This window comes from Amblyomma mixtum, chromosome 9, assembly GCF_055824585.1.
Source record: "Amblyomma mixtum isolate Tamu chromosome 9, ASM5582458v1, whole genome shotgun sequence".
Classification (NCBI taxonomy): Eukaryota; Metazoa; Arthropoda; class Arachnida; order Ixodida; family Ixodidae; genus Amblyomma; species Amblyomma mixtum.
Window position 1 is genome coordinate 122,828,452 of NC_143020.1, and position 17,741 is coordinate 122,846,192.

At 50.4% G+C, this 17,741-nt stretch overlaps 2 protein-coding genes across 2 annotated transcripts in view; one reads left to right on the top strand and one right to left on the bottom strand.

The window, feature by feature from the left end:
• The window catches only part of LOC149331052 (isobutyryl-CoA dehydrogenase, mitochondrial-like), a 419,086-nt gene that overhangs the window by 313,025 nt on the left and 88,320 nt on the right, over window positions 1-17,741 (top strand). The window lies entirely within an intron of this gene.
• On the bottom strand, window positions 8,720-16,381 carry LOC149331054 (lewis-type alpha-(1,3)-fucosyltransferase-like). Its single transcript, XM_089561762.1, has 2 exons — window positions 16,354-16,381; window positions 8,720-11,900 (listed from the first exon to the last, which is right to left on the bottom strand). The coding sequence occupies exon 2, from the start codon at window positions 11,862-11,864 to the stop codon at window positions 10,776-10,778; it is 1,089 nt and encodes a 362-aa protein (XP_089417888.1). The 5' UTR covers window positions 11,865-11,900; window positions 16,354-16,381; the 3' UTR covers window positions 8,720-10,775.

Here is a 17,741-nt window from a genome sequence, read left to right on the forward strand (position 1 = left end):
ACGCAAAAGGCGCCCCGTGTGCTACGCAGTGTCAGCGCACGTTGAGGAACCCCGGCTGGTCTAAAAAAATTCGCTGTGGCTTAGCTTGGTTAAGCCCGGTAATTGCGAAAGCAATATCCGTACCTACGCCATGGTTCAACTGGTAGTGTAGCTGGTGGTGGTGCTTGTAGTTAGACTTATGGCGATGCATCTGTTATACAATCCAATCCAATCCAATGCAATCTAATGTAATCTAATCTAATCTAATCTAATCCAATCCAATCCAATCCAGTCCAGTCCAGTACAATCCAGTCCAGTCAGGCCGCCGTTCATGTGCACCGCCGTTAGAGTGTACTGAATACTCTAGTACACTGTACCGCCGTCGCACACGGACGGCGCGAGATCGCGAAGCAATGTTAAGCCGCTGGTGGTTGGCACAGCTACTGCTTTCTAGCGACGTGAGTTGAGCCTAATCTCTTCAGCGTAACGCCACAATCGCGCTCCTAGCGGAGAGCGCAGGAGTTAGGCGCCGGGGGTGGCACCGCCGAGGCTTGCGACGGCGCGAGTCGGTCGCCCTTCTCTTCGGCGTGATGTCACACATGACGTCACACAGAGGTCAACTAAAGGTCAATGGTGGCACCGCCGCGCCACGGCAAAGGCTGAAAGTGCAAGTAGTAAAGCTTTCGCTTTAAAATTAATCCAGAGCCCTCCACTGCGGCGTCCCTATAGGTCAGCGCTCGTCCTTGTCTACTTTGCGTCCGTTGTCCCCTTCCTTGCGCTTATTTCCAAGTGTGTACAAACACGCCCAGTTCGCAACACTGATCCCTCACAGACCATGTGCGTCGCTTCGGGACGTTAAACCCGACGATTTGCAATTCGCTGCTTCCACTACGGGCGCGCTGCGCATGTAGGCCACGCCGTGTTTGCCCGTTGGGAAACGCGCGCCACCGCGTTTACACCGACGACGAGGAGGAGGAGGAGACGTCGTCGCTCTCGCCGTCTTTTGCGGCGGCTGCCAGGACTCGCTTGCACGCAGCCCAGCGCGCTTCGTATGGAAATACGCGGTCTCTGGCATGCTTGCTCTTCGGCGCGAGTGCGGCGAAGCGTGGGACTCAACCAGTCATGACGTCACTCCGCGCGTCTTCGGAGGAGTCCTTTTTGCAGCGCGCCAGTTGCAAGACTACATTTTTCAAAACAGCGCCGTCTACCCGCGGGCGTATATCGCGTCACGCCTCTTGCGTACAAGCGACAGTCAGCGCCGCCGCTCTCGTGTCGCCTCGCAGTTCATTCTGTGGTGCAATTTACATAGCTGCGATATCGAGAGCAGCTTTTCTCGCGTCGACGCCATGTAAAGGGCCCACTTCGCTGCGGAGTCGGTGGCTTATCGCAGCTGCGCCGCTGCGCCAGCTCGCTTCTTACGCGCTTCTGTCGCAGCCATATAACCGCAGTATGCGACTGCTCGCAGTGGTTTGGTTTGGTTTGGTTTATGGGGTTTAACGTCCAAAAGCGACTCAGGCTATGAGAGACGCCGTAGTGGAGGGCTGCGGAAATTTCGACCACCTGGGGTTCTTTAACGTGCACTGACATCGCACAGCACACGGGCCTCTAGAATTTCTCCTCCAAAGAAATTCAACCGCCGCGGCCGGGATGGAACCCGCGCCTTTCGGGTCAGCAGCCGAGCACCATAACCACTGAGCCACCGTGGCGGCTGCTCTCAGTGAGGATACACTGATAGAAACATTATTTCACTCGACGTGCGGTTTATGGAAGTTTATCTGCGACGCGCTGTTAATCTAAATGCCTCATGGCCTTCGAGGAAACCACAAATAGTCGTTGTTTTTTTTTTTTTCGGAGGATAGATTGCAGTGCGGCCGATGAGTGCACTGAGTTTTTCCACCGCAGCTAGTTACGTTTTAGCATCTGGAGATATATGACGTAGCCATGATGCAGATAGGCCCCACGCGTACTGTGCGAGTAACGAAGAAGTCGTAGATAATATCCGTAAGTTGCACGCACCGGTTATCCAGTGGGTACTAGCGTTCCCCTGGCGTTGCAGTAAGGTGGAAAGTTGGGCGAGTTGAATCGGATTCACGGTGAAGGCAGCGCAAAAGGCGAGGACGAAAGGAAGAAGCGAGACACAACACGAGCGCTATTTCACAACTAACTTTTTATTGGAAGATCGAGGTGGGTTTATACTGCGTGATCTTCCAATAAAGATTCAATTGCGAAAAAGTGCTCGTGTCGTGTATTGCTTCGTCCTTTCGTCCTCGTCTTTTGCGCTGCGTTCACCATGAATTTTCCCCTGGACTGGGGCTCGGTTCCTTTGGAGTGAAATGCATGGAATACGGGTCTCTGACCCTGCCTTGCGTCCACGAAAACACATCATGTGCAGTTTAGCTCTTAGAACAATTAGAAGCCCTTTTGCAGTAATATGCATCATCACCGTTGTTGCACACGCGCCTGAACTTGAGCCGCCGGCGGGCGCACTTCTGGAAGGAGCTGCTCTAAGGAAGTTAAACCTGGCTACGGGAGTGCATGTGCACTGGCAAATGGCTTCGGTCAAAATATGCGCGTCAAGTCTGGCTGTGTGGTCTGCGGTGCTTTGATTCACAGGACGAACCGAATAGCAGATCTCGAGGACGAACCGCGCACCACATGGGTTGTCGTCACTAAGCCCACCAACTCGTGTATGCAGACGACGTGGGCGGGAAAAGGACGGCGCTTTTTCTACCCATCGTACGTGAATGCTTTCAGCGAGCGGACGGTCCTCTGGCTTTACGTGATGTCAAGTATTAGTCCGCGACTTCATTAGTCGTCAGGACATTGCCAGAACATTGTCCACCAGCGCGGACAACAGTCACACCTTCTTTTAAAGTTCGCCCAGGTCTCGGATCTAGACTTCCTATCGCGACATGTAGGAGATGACTATTGACTATTATGGGTGTAGCGATGTAGGTCAGCCAGGTCTCAAGTGTGTGCCTGATTTGTGGCCGCAGCTGGCAAATGACAGGGTTAATTGGAGAGACATGGGAGAGGCCTGCAGTAGGTCAGGCTGGTGATGACGGTTATGTTCGAGAGTTGAGCAATTGCCGGAAGAATGCGCACGGCTAATCAACCACAACATCCTCTTCATCACTCGTGTGAGTCCACCTTTTAAAGCGGCGTTGGCTCATCGAGGCAGCGCGGACTCACTGCGAGCAGCGTCCACGGCTGTGTTATGCCGTCTCGTCTGGGCTGCACCGAGACGCAGCGTAGCCCAAAGCAAGATCCCTGTCTGCGCCGTTTGGTGGAAAACAAAGGAGAATGCGACCGGCTCCCGAATTACACCGCGGGTCAGAGCCGCCTGGCCATCGCGCACGAAAAAGAGAGAAAAATTTAGTTTCAGGTGCTGAAATCATCCATTACCCACGACTAGGCTCTGCTCTTGACGATGGAAAGTTGGTCACAGCCTGGTATACAGCGCTGAGACGGACAGAACAAACAAAAAGCAGACCTCGCTGACTTACAGGTGGCCTTTTACTCGAACAGAGCGTCACTTAATTGCGTTTCTCAACAGGAAATCAAACAAAGGCGGGGGGAAAAAAAAGGCGACCCAGTCATCTCGCGACCGTGAAAACGACAAATGCGCTGTTTTGGTGCATATATAATTATAAGGGTTCCTATACATATGGCTTGCGTGAATATAAGGGAACGGATCTCTTTCGCTACCGATGGGTGGCTTATGCCGCTAAAAGAACGCTGAAAACAACCGCATCCAGGGATTCTCCTCTGTGAATATTGATTCTGTGGCTCTTTCTGGCGATGTTGATGTTTGTCCGGCAGCGAAAGAGCGATTCATTCCTGAAAAAAATTAATTAAAAAATTTGCCCACCCCTAGACTCAAACTCGTGACGGGCATACTTGCCGAAAGGTAAGGGTATCCACCGTTCTGAAGTGAATGGCGTTGTAACGTAGCCTCAGGCACATATTACTTGAGAAATCTGCCGGTGGCGGCGACACCTCCATCTCGTTTCTTATTCTTTTTCAGCTTATAAAAGCTCCGTTTTCGGCGAGACGAGGTCTCTCTTTGAGACAGTCTGATTTCTGTTTATCCTCAGTGTCCCTTTAATATCGAGAACCTTTAAGATTTCGCGCGTTAATTGATTCCAGTGTTTAGCGCGTGTGAGGGTGCTGGACACCCGAGGTGCGCAGCCCTATATATAGGCAGGAACAGCTAAATAAGGCGATGAATCAGTGACACCGCGTCATTCTTGCTTTTCTTCCCGATCATTTACGCGTCCCGCACACGTGCGAACACGCACGCTCAGTGCAATAGCTGTGGAGCCTCAGTCGTTTTATCGGGAATTGTAATCGCGACGCTCTTCGGAAGCGGTTCGGTCAAGGTTGTTCCCGAGTGGCCAGTCCGGTTCCGACCGACCGACGCCACTCCTTTCGCAGGCGGCACTGCAGAGCAGCCACGCGAAGATAGCAGGAATGAAAACAGGAAGCAGCGATGCAGCCCACTTTAAACTGAGATTCCTCCGGAGATCAGAGCAACTCGTCGTGCCCTGCTCACACTGCAGCCTTCGTCGAGGGCTTCGGAATCCCTCGTCGCGCCTTTATTTATGTGTTTACATATTTGTTTGTTTGTTTACAGTAAGCCCCAAGGCCCACGTCGTAGTGAATCAGTGACTCCAAGGTCGTGGGCTCGATCGCGGCCGCGGTGGCGGTATTTCGATGAAGGCGAAATACAAAAACGCCCGGTCTGCTCCGCGATGTCGGCGCATGTTAAAGGTAGTCAAAAATAATCTATAGCCGTGGACTACTGCGCTCCTTATAGCCCATGTTGTCGCTTCGGGACGCTACCTCCTCCCCCCCCGCACGCGCGCACGCACACGCACACACACACACACACACACACACACACACACACACACACACACACACACACACACACACACACACACACACACGCGCGCGCGCGCGCGCGCGTGTGGGAGACCCCGACGCAGTATGGGAGACCCCGACGCGCGAGTAATTGGTCTCTCCTGAAGCTCCTGTCAGTCGGAAAATTTTCCTACGCAGAGAACATCTGCGGGTGCCGTCAGGATTACGTCAGGGCCGCCGCATGCGCCCTCTACATTAGCACGCTATGGAGAGAGTTCAGCAGACAAGTGAATGGAAAGAGGCGTTTGTTATGACAGAAATGACTGAAGCCAACAGTCGTCGAAACCAAGGAGCATAGGGGATGTTCTTTTTTTAATGTTTGTAGTTTTTGTCAATGGGAGACCAATAAAAGCATGCAGGAGAAAAAAAAAACCACATGCTGCCGGAGGGAATCAAACCCACGACCTCTGAATTTCGCGTCCGGTGCTCTACCAACAGAGCTATGGCGACAGCTGTCCATTCTTCCTCTTTCTGGATGTGTGTAGTGTAAGTGAACCTTGAGAGTTTTCACCAGCGTCACCCTCGTCCATGTAGCGGCGGACGTAGTACGTGTTTCTTGCCTCGACGTGCTCTAGGGGTCCCCAGACGCGATCGACTGCAACAAAAACACGCTTTCGAGCTCATGTGTACAACAGCATGCAATGGCGGCTGCTTCATCCCCACTCCTTCGCCGGCCTTGACTTTGTTGCCTCCTCTTTTTTTTTTTTTTTTTTGCAAGGCCTCTTCAGCTCGGCCGCGATTGCATCTCTTCCGTCTTTCGAAAGAGTGGTGCGCGGACGGGCGTCCAGATTGCTAGATTAAGACGTTAGGGTGATTTGCATGTAAGTCCTGCCTCGCCATGCCTCCGCGCCTTTCTCCCTGAGGGGCGCCGTGTCTGCGTTGTTCAGCCGTTAATCGCGAGAGAGCAGCAAAATACGGTTGGGCGCGACTGACGGATGTTTCATCTTTTGCCCACCGTCGTGAACAGAAAGGCTGTCGCGCAATAAGGACTCAGGAGAGGGCAGCTATACGTGAAACAGGCCCTCATCTTCGTGGAGAACGGAGCCTGTATCATTTGTGCAGTTGCGCCAAGCTGCAGAATGCACAGCATCACAAGTGTCCGGTAGTGTTGCAACGAAGGGGTGCTTTACTTGTTCACGCCTTCTCGCGTCCTGACCTAATTTACTACTTCCGATATCCAGATATTAATGCCACAGCATTAGAAACCCCATGGGACCAGAGTGTGTCGTCGGTCAAAAAATTTACCGATTTCCTGGAGGAAAGTGACGTCACCAGACCGGAGCGTTCTCATTGGCTGAAAGGAAGGATTAATTATACAGATACTGGCCTTCGTTCGTGGATTCGGATTCTTTACCAAAAACACTGCGCGTTTCTTTCATTGAAGGCGCACCTAATTCGACGCAACTCCCGATGTATCCTTGCTGTAGACGCCAAGAGACAGCAGAGCTGCTAAGCAAAGCCTGCTTGAGTCTCCGTGTAGCTTGTATTTCCAATCAGTTTTTGAATGAATGAATGAATGAATGAATGAATTATTTTGAAACGAATTCAAGCGCACAACAACACGCACACAAGAGAGGAAGACACAGGACAGGCGCTAACTTCATCTGATTTATTTGCAGGTAAGAGAGCAGATTATATACATAAATGGAGACATGCGCAGTAAAGAAACACATCGTCGGGTTCACAAGGCGTGCTCAAGATACCTGTACTCTGCGTGCAAAAGATTAACAGACGTGTCACTCACACAGTCATGCCCCCTCTTCCTGATGTGAAAGGCTTCTAATAGTTCACGTGCCGTCTTATCACCGCCTCTGCCAAGTATCTTTATCTCTTTTAGCCGCGGCTCGCACGCTCTGCAGTTTGCACAATGCTCTGCCAAATGTGTCCCTCCGCCCCTTAACGCCCGCAAATGTTCCCCCGCCCGGTCATTGACACACCGCCCGGTCTGGCCTATGTAAGCCTTCCCGCAGGTCAACGGTATCTCGTAAACGACACCGGTACAGCAGTCGATATACTTTTTTGAGTGCTTCTTCCTGCAGCCACTCTTCTTTTCCGCGCACGAAATGCGTGAGCAAAGTTGGGCAAGTTTCTTCGGTGCGGAGAACACCACAGGAACGCCGTGTCGGCCTGCCACTTTCTTCACATGGTGGGCAACCTTGTGAATATACGGTACCACTACCGGTTTAACCGAGTGCCTTTCCAGTGTTTTCGCTTTGCCGAACATGACCTGCTTGGTTTTCCGGAGTAGGGCCTCGGCCACAGAAACAATGACCGCGCAGGGGAACCCGGCCGTAAGTAGCCGGTGTACTTGCTTATTAAAGCTACACTGCATAGCATGCGGGCACGACTTCGAGAGAGCAGACCCAAGGCATTTGCTGGCTATAGACCTCTTGACAGTTTTCGAGTGAGCGGAATCAAAAGGTAAAAGCTCTTTCTGTGCCCGCGGAGCGTACTCCCAACATACATGATCAACCCCTAAAGTAAAATTGGCGTCTAAGAACTGCAACGATCCTTGTAAAGGGAGTTCGTGCGTAAACCTCAATCCCCTCCCGTTCTGCTGAAAGCTTTCCAAGACGCTGCCAACCGCTTCGGTGTAAGAAATGTTATCTAGTTTTTTCAAAACAATAAGATTGTTTTGAAAAAACTAGATAACATTTCTTACACCGAAGCGGTTGGCAGCGTCTTGGAAAGCTTTCAGCAGAACGGGAGGGGATTGAGGTTTACGCACGAACTCCCTTTACAAGGATCGTTGCAGTTCTTAGACGCCAATTTTACTTTAGGGGTTGATCATGTATGTTGGGAGTACGCTCCGCGGGCACAGAAAGAGCTTTTACCTTTTGATTCCGCTCACTCGAAAACTGTCAAGAGGTCTATAGCCAGCCAATGCCTTGGGTCTGCTCTCTCGAAGTCGTGCCCGCATGCTATGCAGTGTAGCTTTAATAAGCAAGTACACCGGCTACTTACGGCCGGGTTCCCCTGCGCGGTCATTGTTTCTGTGGCCGAGGCCCTACTCCGGAAAACCAAGCAGGTCATGTTCGGCAAAGCGAAAACACTGGAAAGGCACTCGGTTAAACCGGTAGTGGTACCGTATATTCACAAGGTTGCCCACCATGTGAAGAAAGTGGCAGGCCGACACGGCGTTCCTGTGGTGTTCTCCGCACCGAAGAAACTTGCCCAACTTTGCTCACGCATTTCGTGCGCGGAAAAGAAGAGTGGCTGCAGGAAGAAGCACTCAAAAAAGTATATCGACTGCTGTACCGGTGTCGTTTACGAGATACCGTTGACCTGCGGGAAGGCTTACATAGGCCAGACCGGGCGGTGTGTCAATGACCGGGCGGGGGAACATTTGCGGGCGTTAAGGGGCGGAGGGACACATTTGGCAGAGCATTGTGCAAACTGCAGAGCGTGCGAGCCGCGGCTAAAAGAGATAAAGATACTTGGCAGAGGCGGTGATAAGACGGCACGTGAACTATTAGAAGCCTTTCACATCAGGAAGAGGGGGCATGACTGTGTGAGTGACACGTCTGTTAATCTTTTGCACGCAGAGTACAGGTATCTTGAGCACGCCTTGTGAACCCGACGATGTGTTTCTTTACTGCGCATGTCTCCATTTATGTATATAATCTGCTCTCTTACCTGCAAATAAATCAGATGAAGTTAGCGCCTGTCCTGTGTCTTCCTCTCTTGTGTGCGTGTTGTTGTGCGCTTGAATTCGTTTCAAAATAAGCTATGCACCATCTAGCCCAAACAGAAGTTTTGTTGAATGAATGAATGAATGAATGAATGAATGAATGAATCCAAACTTTATTTCTCAAATGTGCATACAGTCTTCAGAATGAGCCACAGGCCAAAAGCTAAAGAAAATAGCTTGAAAATGCCTGTGGCTCATCTAAGAGCCATTACAAAATAATAAATAAAATAAACACATACATACAACGTTGGCAGGTCGCATACGAGCACACTGTAGAAAGAATTTATATTATTTACGATTGAACGGATTAACTAGAAAAAACAATTAAAACTGAACAAATGCGTTTGAAAGTTATACACTGCAGGGTTGATGACAAATGGGAAAAGGACACCGATACATACATAAACTACAATATATGAAAAGAAGTTATGGAATATTATTTACAAAGTACACTTTTAAATCATGTGGTCGGAGGTTATACATGCTAAGCTGGTTAGATTCGTAGCTGTTTAGAACATTTTACATATTGCACATCTTTTCGCGAGTCAGGTGCGCCAATGAGCGCGAGTGTAAAATGCCTTTGGTCAAATGGGGAGACGGGGGGCACTGAAGCTTCGCCTTAAGGGTATAAGACGATAGCGTATTGGGTCAATTCCCACATATGCAGAAGGTCATTCTCTCGTTCACATTCACAGATCCCCGGGAGTCCTCATACCCAAACTGGCGTAGTGGTGCACCGGTTAAGCGATGCGCCACTGCCCTGCAATGAGAGGTGCTCTCAGCGGTGGGCCTTGTGCAGCCAGGTTTCACTTCCCGAGCGACCAATCAATAATTTAACTGCTGTTTGCCACGGTGGGCAGTTTGCGCACTATCCGGTGGGCAGGTTGTGATGACGCTGCAAGGTCACGTGACCTAAGTGACCCACCTGCCACCTAGGTTGCTCTCTGGCGCACCATCCAGAGTAATGTTCGTGATTTTGCGCTCACAACACCGACACCGACAACGCCGACACTGGCCCTCTTGAAACCATTCCCTTTCGTTCCTCTTTTTCTCTATCTCTATCCGGGGACGCCAAAATCGACCTCCCGGGTGGCTGAGATCCGACCCTGGCCAATGCGCCGCAGGCTGTCACGTGGAGGCCGACTTTCTCGCGTTTAATATCTGCGACTAGGCTTCCACGACGCTCCCTGCGTAGTTTTCTTTTTTTTTTTCCATGGCTGCATGTAGTCGCTGGCTGATCATGCTCCGGGGGCGCACAAGGAGCACAGGCTCCGTTGCGCGAACATACAACGGACGCACATGACCGACGCTTGGCGGAGACGGGCATATAACCTCCTCTATTGGTGCGAAAGCAATCATACCCTCGTCAGCACCGAGCAGGAACCTTGTCACCGTGCGTACATGTACGATTTTGTGCGTTGCCTAGCAAGCCGAGTTACTACCCGAGTTACTCGAGTAAACGCGGTTAAATTCGGAGGAACGTCGCGCCAGCTGCGCGAGAGATTGCTCGGCGAGAGCAACATGGGTCTCACAATCCGTACCGGTGGCTGTGATGGAAAGCCACCTGTCAGTGCAGTGCGGCATCTCTTAACCACTGCGCCACTGGGCTGGTAGTGGTATATGAGGGCTCGCCGCTATCTCTGAATGAGAATGACCAATTCTGCGTATTTGAACAATAACCCACTAAATATATCTCGTCATACCCTCAAAGCGGAGTTTAAGTGTCCCCTCCAAATTGAAGAATGGACACCCCTACCAATCTTTCCCTCCCTCGGGCACCGTCCAAGAAAGCGATTGGTTACACCCTTCGAGCTGACGTTGCTTTGGCCCAGCGAGCCGTCAGACCCTTGACTGCAGCCTCGCGTAGCAGCGGCAGGTGTCCGCGGCCTGGCGTCATCGGTCGCCGACCATCGTCGCGTGTTGAGGCTGCGCTGCTCAAGGAGCCTGTTTTCAACCAGCTTTAAAAAAAGGTCACAGCACATACATTCGTTCGCTCTGCACAGCTCTCACTTCAGAGACGCAACTGTACTCTTCACGCACTTCGTGTAACTAAATGCGCTCTGAACACAGGCAGAAACCACGAATAACGCACTGTTGCTCCTTTCTCGCTGCCGAGTACCCACTGGGAATGTGTACTGCAGGCACGGTACGTGTTTCTAACAAAGCGCACTGCCGACGGTCACTCACCGGGCGACCACTTCCTTTTGAGCAGCTCTGGCCATGTCATGCACTGGGCGTCTCCCCAGAGGTACTTGTACAAGCTGCGCCGCGGCTGCTTCGTGGTGCCCGAGAAGAGCTGGTGGATCTGCTGACACGCGGTGCAGCCGAATGGGGGCCTCTCGATGGCGTACCCTTTCTTCCAGTCAAAGTAACGCCTGTACGCCTCGGGTCTTCGCTGCAGCTCCACCAGGTATTCGGCCAGGTCTCTCGCTGTTCTGAAAGACGCGAAGTCGATGTAGGACCCCGGGGGCGCCACCCGGGAGTAGTTGACACCTCCCATCACAACCGGAACCATGTCGTTCAGGAGCGGATGGAATAGCTTCTCCGTGCTGTAGTCCTTGCATATGGAATTCTCGAAGGCCAGGTAGAACGAGTAGTTGTTCGCTATCTCCCTGTAGCAGCCGAAGTGCTTCTCGCGACAGCGACGGCGACCGCAGCTCCCGAAGATGTCCACCGGAACGAACTTCTGCATCTCCCTCACGTATTGTTCCCGGCGACTGAAACTTCTGCAGTTCGACACGATCCACGCTGCTAGCTTGGGCTTGGGGTCAGGTGCCGAGATAACCTGCTCACTTCTTCTGCGCACTGTTCTGAAGCTGTGCCTGTGGACCACGTCCGCGTCGAATCGGTAGGACAAGGTCCAGTTTATGCCCAACTTGTCCAGCCGCGACGGGTTCGCCGGAAGTCTGTGCGGAGGCTCCATGGCGTACAGCAGCCAAGCCTGTCCCGGCTTCCGGCGAGGAGGCAGACTTTTCCAGAAGGGGACGAAGAAGGTCTGCAAGACGACGACGTCGCTCCGGTCCAGCTGCTTGCGGTCCTGCGTGAACTTGCACCGAAAAGAGCATCCTCTGAGGGCATCGTCGCTCAGTATGCGATCAAAGAAGTCCCGTCCGAAGCTCTGCCAGATGAGAATGCGAATGACCCGGTCGCTGCCGATGGACGCCCTGCTGCGGTATGCCTGCACTGCCAGGTAGGCCACTCCACAGAGCAGAACGCACGGAAGCGCAGCCTTGAGGAGCAAGTGTTCGCATCTCTTCACACGTCTCATGCCTCACTCCGCTCCCCGCCCGCAGGTCCTGCAGCGCTGAGCGGGAAGGAGACAGAAAGGAGAGTCATGACGAGCAAGCACGTAGCTGGTAACGAAAATGAAGAGAAAAAAAGAGAAACGAACAGGCCAAGTGTGCGTTCAGTAGAAGATTCCGATGAGGCGCCTGCCTACGCTCCACTCAATACCGCAAGCACTCAACGCTATACTGGGGATGCGAACAAAAGCTGATCGTTGCGCGTCTGGCAGGAGCGTCAACGGAAGGCGTTCACGGGCGCCTGTGGGATCATTTCTGTCAGAGCCATCAGCTGGGGCGAGTGGGTTCCCACTGAAAGGAACGATGAAGCGCAAGTGGACATTGAAGAAGACGAACGATGACGCTGAACGCTATGAACTTTATGTGTCACTCAGCCATCCGCCGTGTATATATCAGACAGTGCCCCCCCCCCCCAAAAAAAAAAAAACATAGAAAAAAAAGAACAAGCAAATTTAACACCGCATGGTGGCCGCGCGTGAGAAATAAAGGCAACAACATCTCGTTACACTCATGACTCAGGCAGCGGTGCTATTGTATAACAAAAAGGATCGAGGAGAACCGACGAAGAGCCAAGAGATAGAACGTAGTCACCTTCTCGAATTCCCGATGAAAAGTTGCATATTAGTTTAGGGGTTCGGCTTTTAGGTTTTTAATTTTTGAAGATTCGGAGGTCTTTTTTTTCGGTTTTTATTTCATAACACAAGTTTAGTTGTTATTTTTTTAATTACTTTCGACGAATTAAATACTTTTTTTCGGTTATTTAATGTAGGAATCTTGAATTGCCGAAAGTCACTTAAAGTCTGTCTCAGAGTTTTCGTCCGCACGAACAATTTATTTATCAATAATTCATGTAGTGAGTAGGGATTGTAACCCATTTGTTTCCGGAAGTGTCGAGGAATGCCCATTCCTATTTGGTCGAACGGAGCGCCAGCGCTGTAACAGGCTTGAGAAACGCCGCCGGCTTAAAGTAGTGACGTCTTCCGGTGCTCGCATTCCCGGCAGCTTTTCACGTGGGGTTCGACAGCGGCAGAGGGTTCAGGCGTATGTTCCGCACTCTGGCGAGCGTCCGTGAGAAACCCAATTGGCCCGACGAGGGCTCATCGTGGAAGGCGAAAAGAAGGACCCTGCGGAGATCCTCTGCAATTACTAGAAGGTAAGCTCTTTCGTGGCCTCTCGAGTTCTTGTACAACATGCCTTGCCGCAGACAGAAGGACCAGAGACGTTGAGGGAAGCGTCGAGGTAGTCGTATCTGTGCCTTCAAGGTCGTCAATGAGGGGGCGAATGTCAACCTGCTGCCGCGTCATGAGGTCTGGGCCACCATGAGATCATGAGGTGAGGGCACCAAGGAATCCGGTGTCGCCACGGGTTCTGCGTCGCCAGTGTGAACTGCTACGCGCGACAGTAAACATACCTGGCAAGTTGCCCACAATCCGGTCAACAGGTGGGTAGTCTGCCACAAAGCAGGCTTCAGGCAAACAATCTGAGAAACAACTGCGGTGTCTGCGAAGTGTAGTGGGCTTGCGAGGCAGCGGCGGTTTCCAGAGGAGTAGGAGCGACTGTCGCCATGGCAGTCTCTAATGGCCTAAACTCCGGAGGCAGTCTTTGGATCCTCCAACTGAAGCGATGTATAGCGAGGTGTCGAGCGGTGCAGGGCTGGCGTGGAGGCTGCCAGGAGGGGTTTCTTGCACGGGGTAAAGTTCACCCTGCACCTCCACCGGACTGTCCCGCGTTTCTTGAAGAGGGATGCTTGAATACCTGGAGCCAGGCAAGAGTAGGAGGCAATGGCAGCCGATACACGGTATCGCGAGCACTAAATCGTCGTCCTCGAGGTCAGCTCTGCGCCACCTGGTGATACTAGGTGGCAGTATGATTATTTAGCCATAATGGAGCCTGGCATGCTCCGTTGTTTCAGATATTAACGTGTTTGCGGTATGCTCAAAAGGACTGAAATTCAAACATGATCTTCAGAATGATGATTCACTGCAATTCCTTAATGTGTGCTTGCTCACTGGCGGTGACCAAGTATAGCGTCGATCGTGCAGGGCATTCCAGGTTACATGCCTGCGCAATGAAAACTTGTGAACTGAGCCACATTTACAGCATATTTCTGAAGTCTCGCCGACAGAGTACTGTATATATACTGAGAGAAATTTGTGAATGCTTCTGCACAGGTCTTCAAAAAGGTTCCTGCGTCAGATCTTCCTCTGCAGGAGTGTGGATGAGAGATATTTCACATCTAGAGCGGGTCATTTTGGCTGCACAATTACGTAATTTACGTTTGCGTGAGTCGGTGTGCGAATTAATGTCCTCTGCCTATTAATGGTTTTTCTTAGTCATCCTTGTTGGGTTTTCAATACGGAGCTTATCTTCTTTGATTAGTCTTAATATTTTTGTCGTGTTATTGTTGGTCACTTATAGCTTTTAATTCTTTATTTTAGCATATTTATAGCCGTGTTTCTTAGTTGACCTCATTTAGGTTTTTATTTTTATCTTTTAGGCCACTGCAAATTCTTGTTGTCCTTAGTTGTTACTTTGACACAGCTCTGCTTCAATGCTTATTTCTAGTTTTGTTCTTGCCTTTTCTCAGGTTTTTTGTCATTTTTCTCAGCAACCTGAGAATTAGCCTCCGTATCGGTACTGAGAGAGCGTGCATCCCTCGTTTTGTCCCCTATGTTCTGCGCAATGTTTTGTCGAGAGTTCGAGAATGTGAGTATATCCTCTCGCCTTGGTTCTTTGTCGGTTTCATTTTGATCCCTTGCAACATTTACAGCCCTGTCCGAGTCATGTCCGACGAGATGTCGTTGCTCCTCTTTATCACGCGCGACCTTCATGCGTCCTTTGTTGTTTCTTTGCATTTCTGCATGGCCACTATCTATGATATATTTACGACGGATATTTGTTGAGTGACGAAGTTTAATGTACAGCTTTCGATACTGCAGTTCGTCTTCTTCCCTGTCCGCGTCCGCCTGCGCTAGTACCACGCGCTTAGATCATTAGATCATTTCTATCAAGACATTAACTTTCGATACGGATCTGGACATTGTATAGCTCGCAGCTAGGCCTCGTGAAAACAATATATTCAGCGTATAATCTGTAATGAACACATCGCAACCCGACTGGAAGGCTCCGTGGAAACCTGCGTTTCTAACGCTCCGTGTAAACGATGTCTACCGCTGTGCTGCATAAGAAGCCATCCTATTTCCAAAGCAATCGCACTGCTCGTTTTCTTTGAGACTCCTCAGCTGCTGCGGGGTTCAATAGGCGCACGTCTCAAGCGCTGTCAAAGCATTCAGTGTCTTACACGTACGCTAGGTTTGCTTGCTAAGCTAGTGCCGTCTCGCATACCCAGGAATTGTTCAGCCTGGATACAAAAAGCTACCGTTTTTGCTTGAGAAGATTACGCTAACCGGCATTGTAAATCTGGTATAATCTATTTTGTATACATACAGCTCTCGAGGTTCCGCTAAACATTTACTAAACACGCGATTTGGACGAAAAGTAAACCAGGCACTGTTCGAGCCATCTCTTCATTGCAGCCGACATTGTTGACATCCGGCGATGCCGCGCGCAGTCTCTTCGCTTCGCTGAGTCCCCGAGGATTTCGTATATGGGAACAGAAACGCACGGAGGCAGCAGATATGTGCGCGGAAAGCGCGAATATGTAGCAGCGGCGCGTGCGAAAACCATGCTGATTTTTTTTTTTTTACACTTGTATTATGCATTTTGTAATACAAGGTCCCCCCGACAGCTTCACTTTAGGGCCTCCATATGTACAAATTCATGCAACACTAATCTCGTGTCGGAAATTTCTCTGAATAAAAACTTTAAGGTAGAAACTGCACTTTTTCTGGACAGAAGAAGCGCAAGGAATGCGTGTCTCAAATGGGACCGCTCACTCCGAGAGTGGCCCATCACAGTTTCTCAATTTTTACCTATAAGGAAAGCTGGCCACGCTACACTTCATCACCCATGGTGAGGCGCAGGAATGCCGGACAGATGAGGTTTCGTATTTGGCTTGGCTATTGTTGGACATGAAACGTGGATTCAGCCATTACAGTACTTTTCTCGCTGCGAACCTCGAAGAAATTCTGTGAACGTTTCCATACCAGCCTAGCACTTGCGTTAAATTTATTGAAGAAGTAAAAAACGCACTGTTAAAATAACTTCATCTGCGTGCAGACGACAGCCCCGCGGCGTAACTGTCGATTCCGAGGTAGAGTCCATGTTTCGGGCACAACACTAGCCTAATGAGAAACCTCGTCTTCCCGGTATTCCCGCGGAGGATGAAGTGCTCTTTAAGAAACTATATGTGGACCATTAATCCGCCCCCGACGGGAACGCCGCTGCCATGCGCATTCTAGGCGCGACGTATATTCCCAATGCAGCCTCCGAATTACTGCGCGGGCGAGCGCACGCGTGCTGTGAAATCCAAGATAGGAAAGAGCAGCTACTCACAGCCCTGCGCGCGCGAATGACGCCTATCACAGGATTACGAATGGATTTCGCCGCTGTGCCGCTACCGGAAGCGGACGACTGTGCGTCACTTCCGTCGGAGGCAACGCGAGAGGAAGCGGCGCTCGGTGACGAAACTTCGCACCCGCTTCTACCGCCGCTGTGTCGGGCATCCGGGGCGCACACAGCGAACGCGAAACGCTGTGCGTTTTTCGCGAGCGGGGAGATATGCGAGCCTTTTGTCCTACACTTTTAGAAAAAAGGTAGCTGTACTTACCAGTGTTGTCGGTAACGCGTTACAAGTAACGGCGTTACCGGTAACGCGTTACTTTTTTCGTTAACTTAGTAACGTACTCGTTACCATTTTGGAACTGTAACGGGTAACGTATTTACATTAACATTTTTCGCTAACGTGAGGTGCCACGTTACTAGTTACTTTTTATTTCAATTGTCCCCCTCCGCCTCTCTTTAAAAAAAAAAAAAAAACGCCGAAAATGATGCTGCAAATAAACAAAATCTACCGGTGTTCTCGACGACCCTTGTTGCGGCTCGCATGCATGCCAAAACACACCTGCCCTTGACGACGAACTAAACCAAAAAAAAGCACAAACACACAGTCACACACTTGTCTTCACCCCCAAACCACTCACTCATACAACTCTCTAAAGAGTGGACGCATGCCGAGCCACCAATGAACCATTTGCAGAAATCTTCAGTTTCTTCTGACTTCAGAAAAGTCAGTTTCTGCGTAAGTTTGTTTTCCAACCAAAAAGTCTCGTTCCCAGGCGACACTCTCGCATTCTTGGTGGAAGCAGTTCCCTCTTCTGAGCAAACTCAGGAATGTCGCCAGTTTACTTCAATATGCCCCAAGAGAGCCGTCGGAAGAGTACAATGGTACAGCACAGAAAAGGGGATTGCAGTCAACCGGCTGTTTCTATCTGCAGCTGCGGCTACGTTTCTGGTTATTGAGTTCCTAAGCGAGCGAAGCTGACCTTGAACACCTTGTTGTAAACAGTCGCATTTTTGCGATAATTATGCAGGTTCAAGTAAAAAAAATTGTTTATGTGCGCAAATATATTTTTTCCGGAACTATGACATTTAAGCATTTCTTTATTGCTACACAATTTCGGCGTAATTTCGTAAGCAGAAGCACACCGGAATTACTGTAAATTTGTTGAGTTCACCTATGTTTTCTTTGTGAGGTTGGAATTATAGGAGGTATGAGCTTTATAAAATAGTTATCTTGAGTTCTTACAGCGAAGACGCACTGATTAAAATTTATGGCAATGGAGTAACGGCAAAGTAACGTGCGATACTTTTTTTTCGGTAACGGTAACGCGTTACCTTTTTTTTGTTTGTAACATAGGGCGGTAACGCGTTCTTTTTTTTAG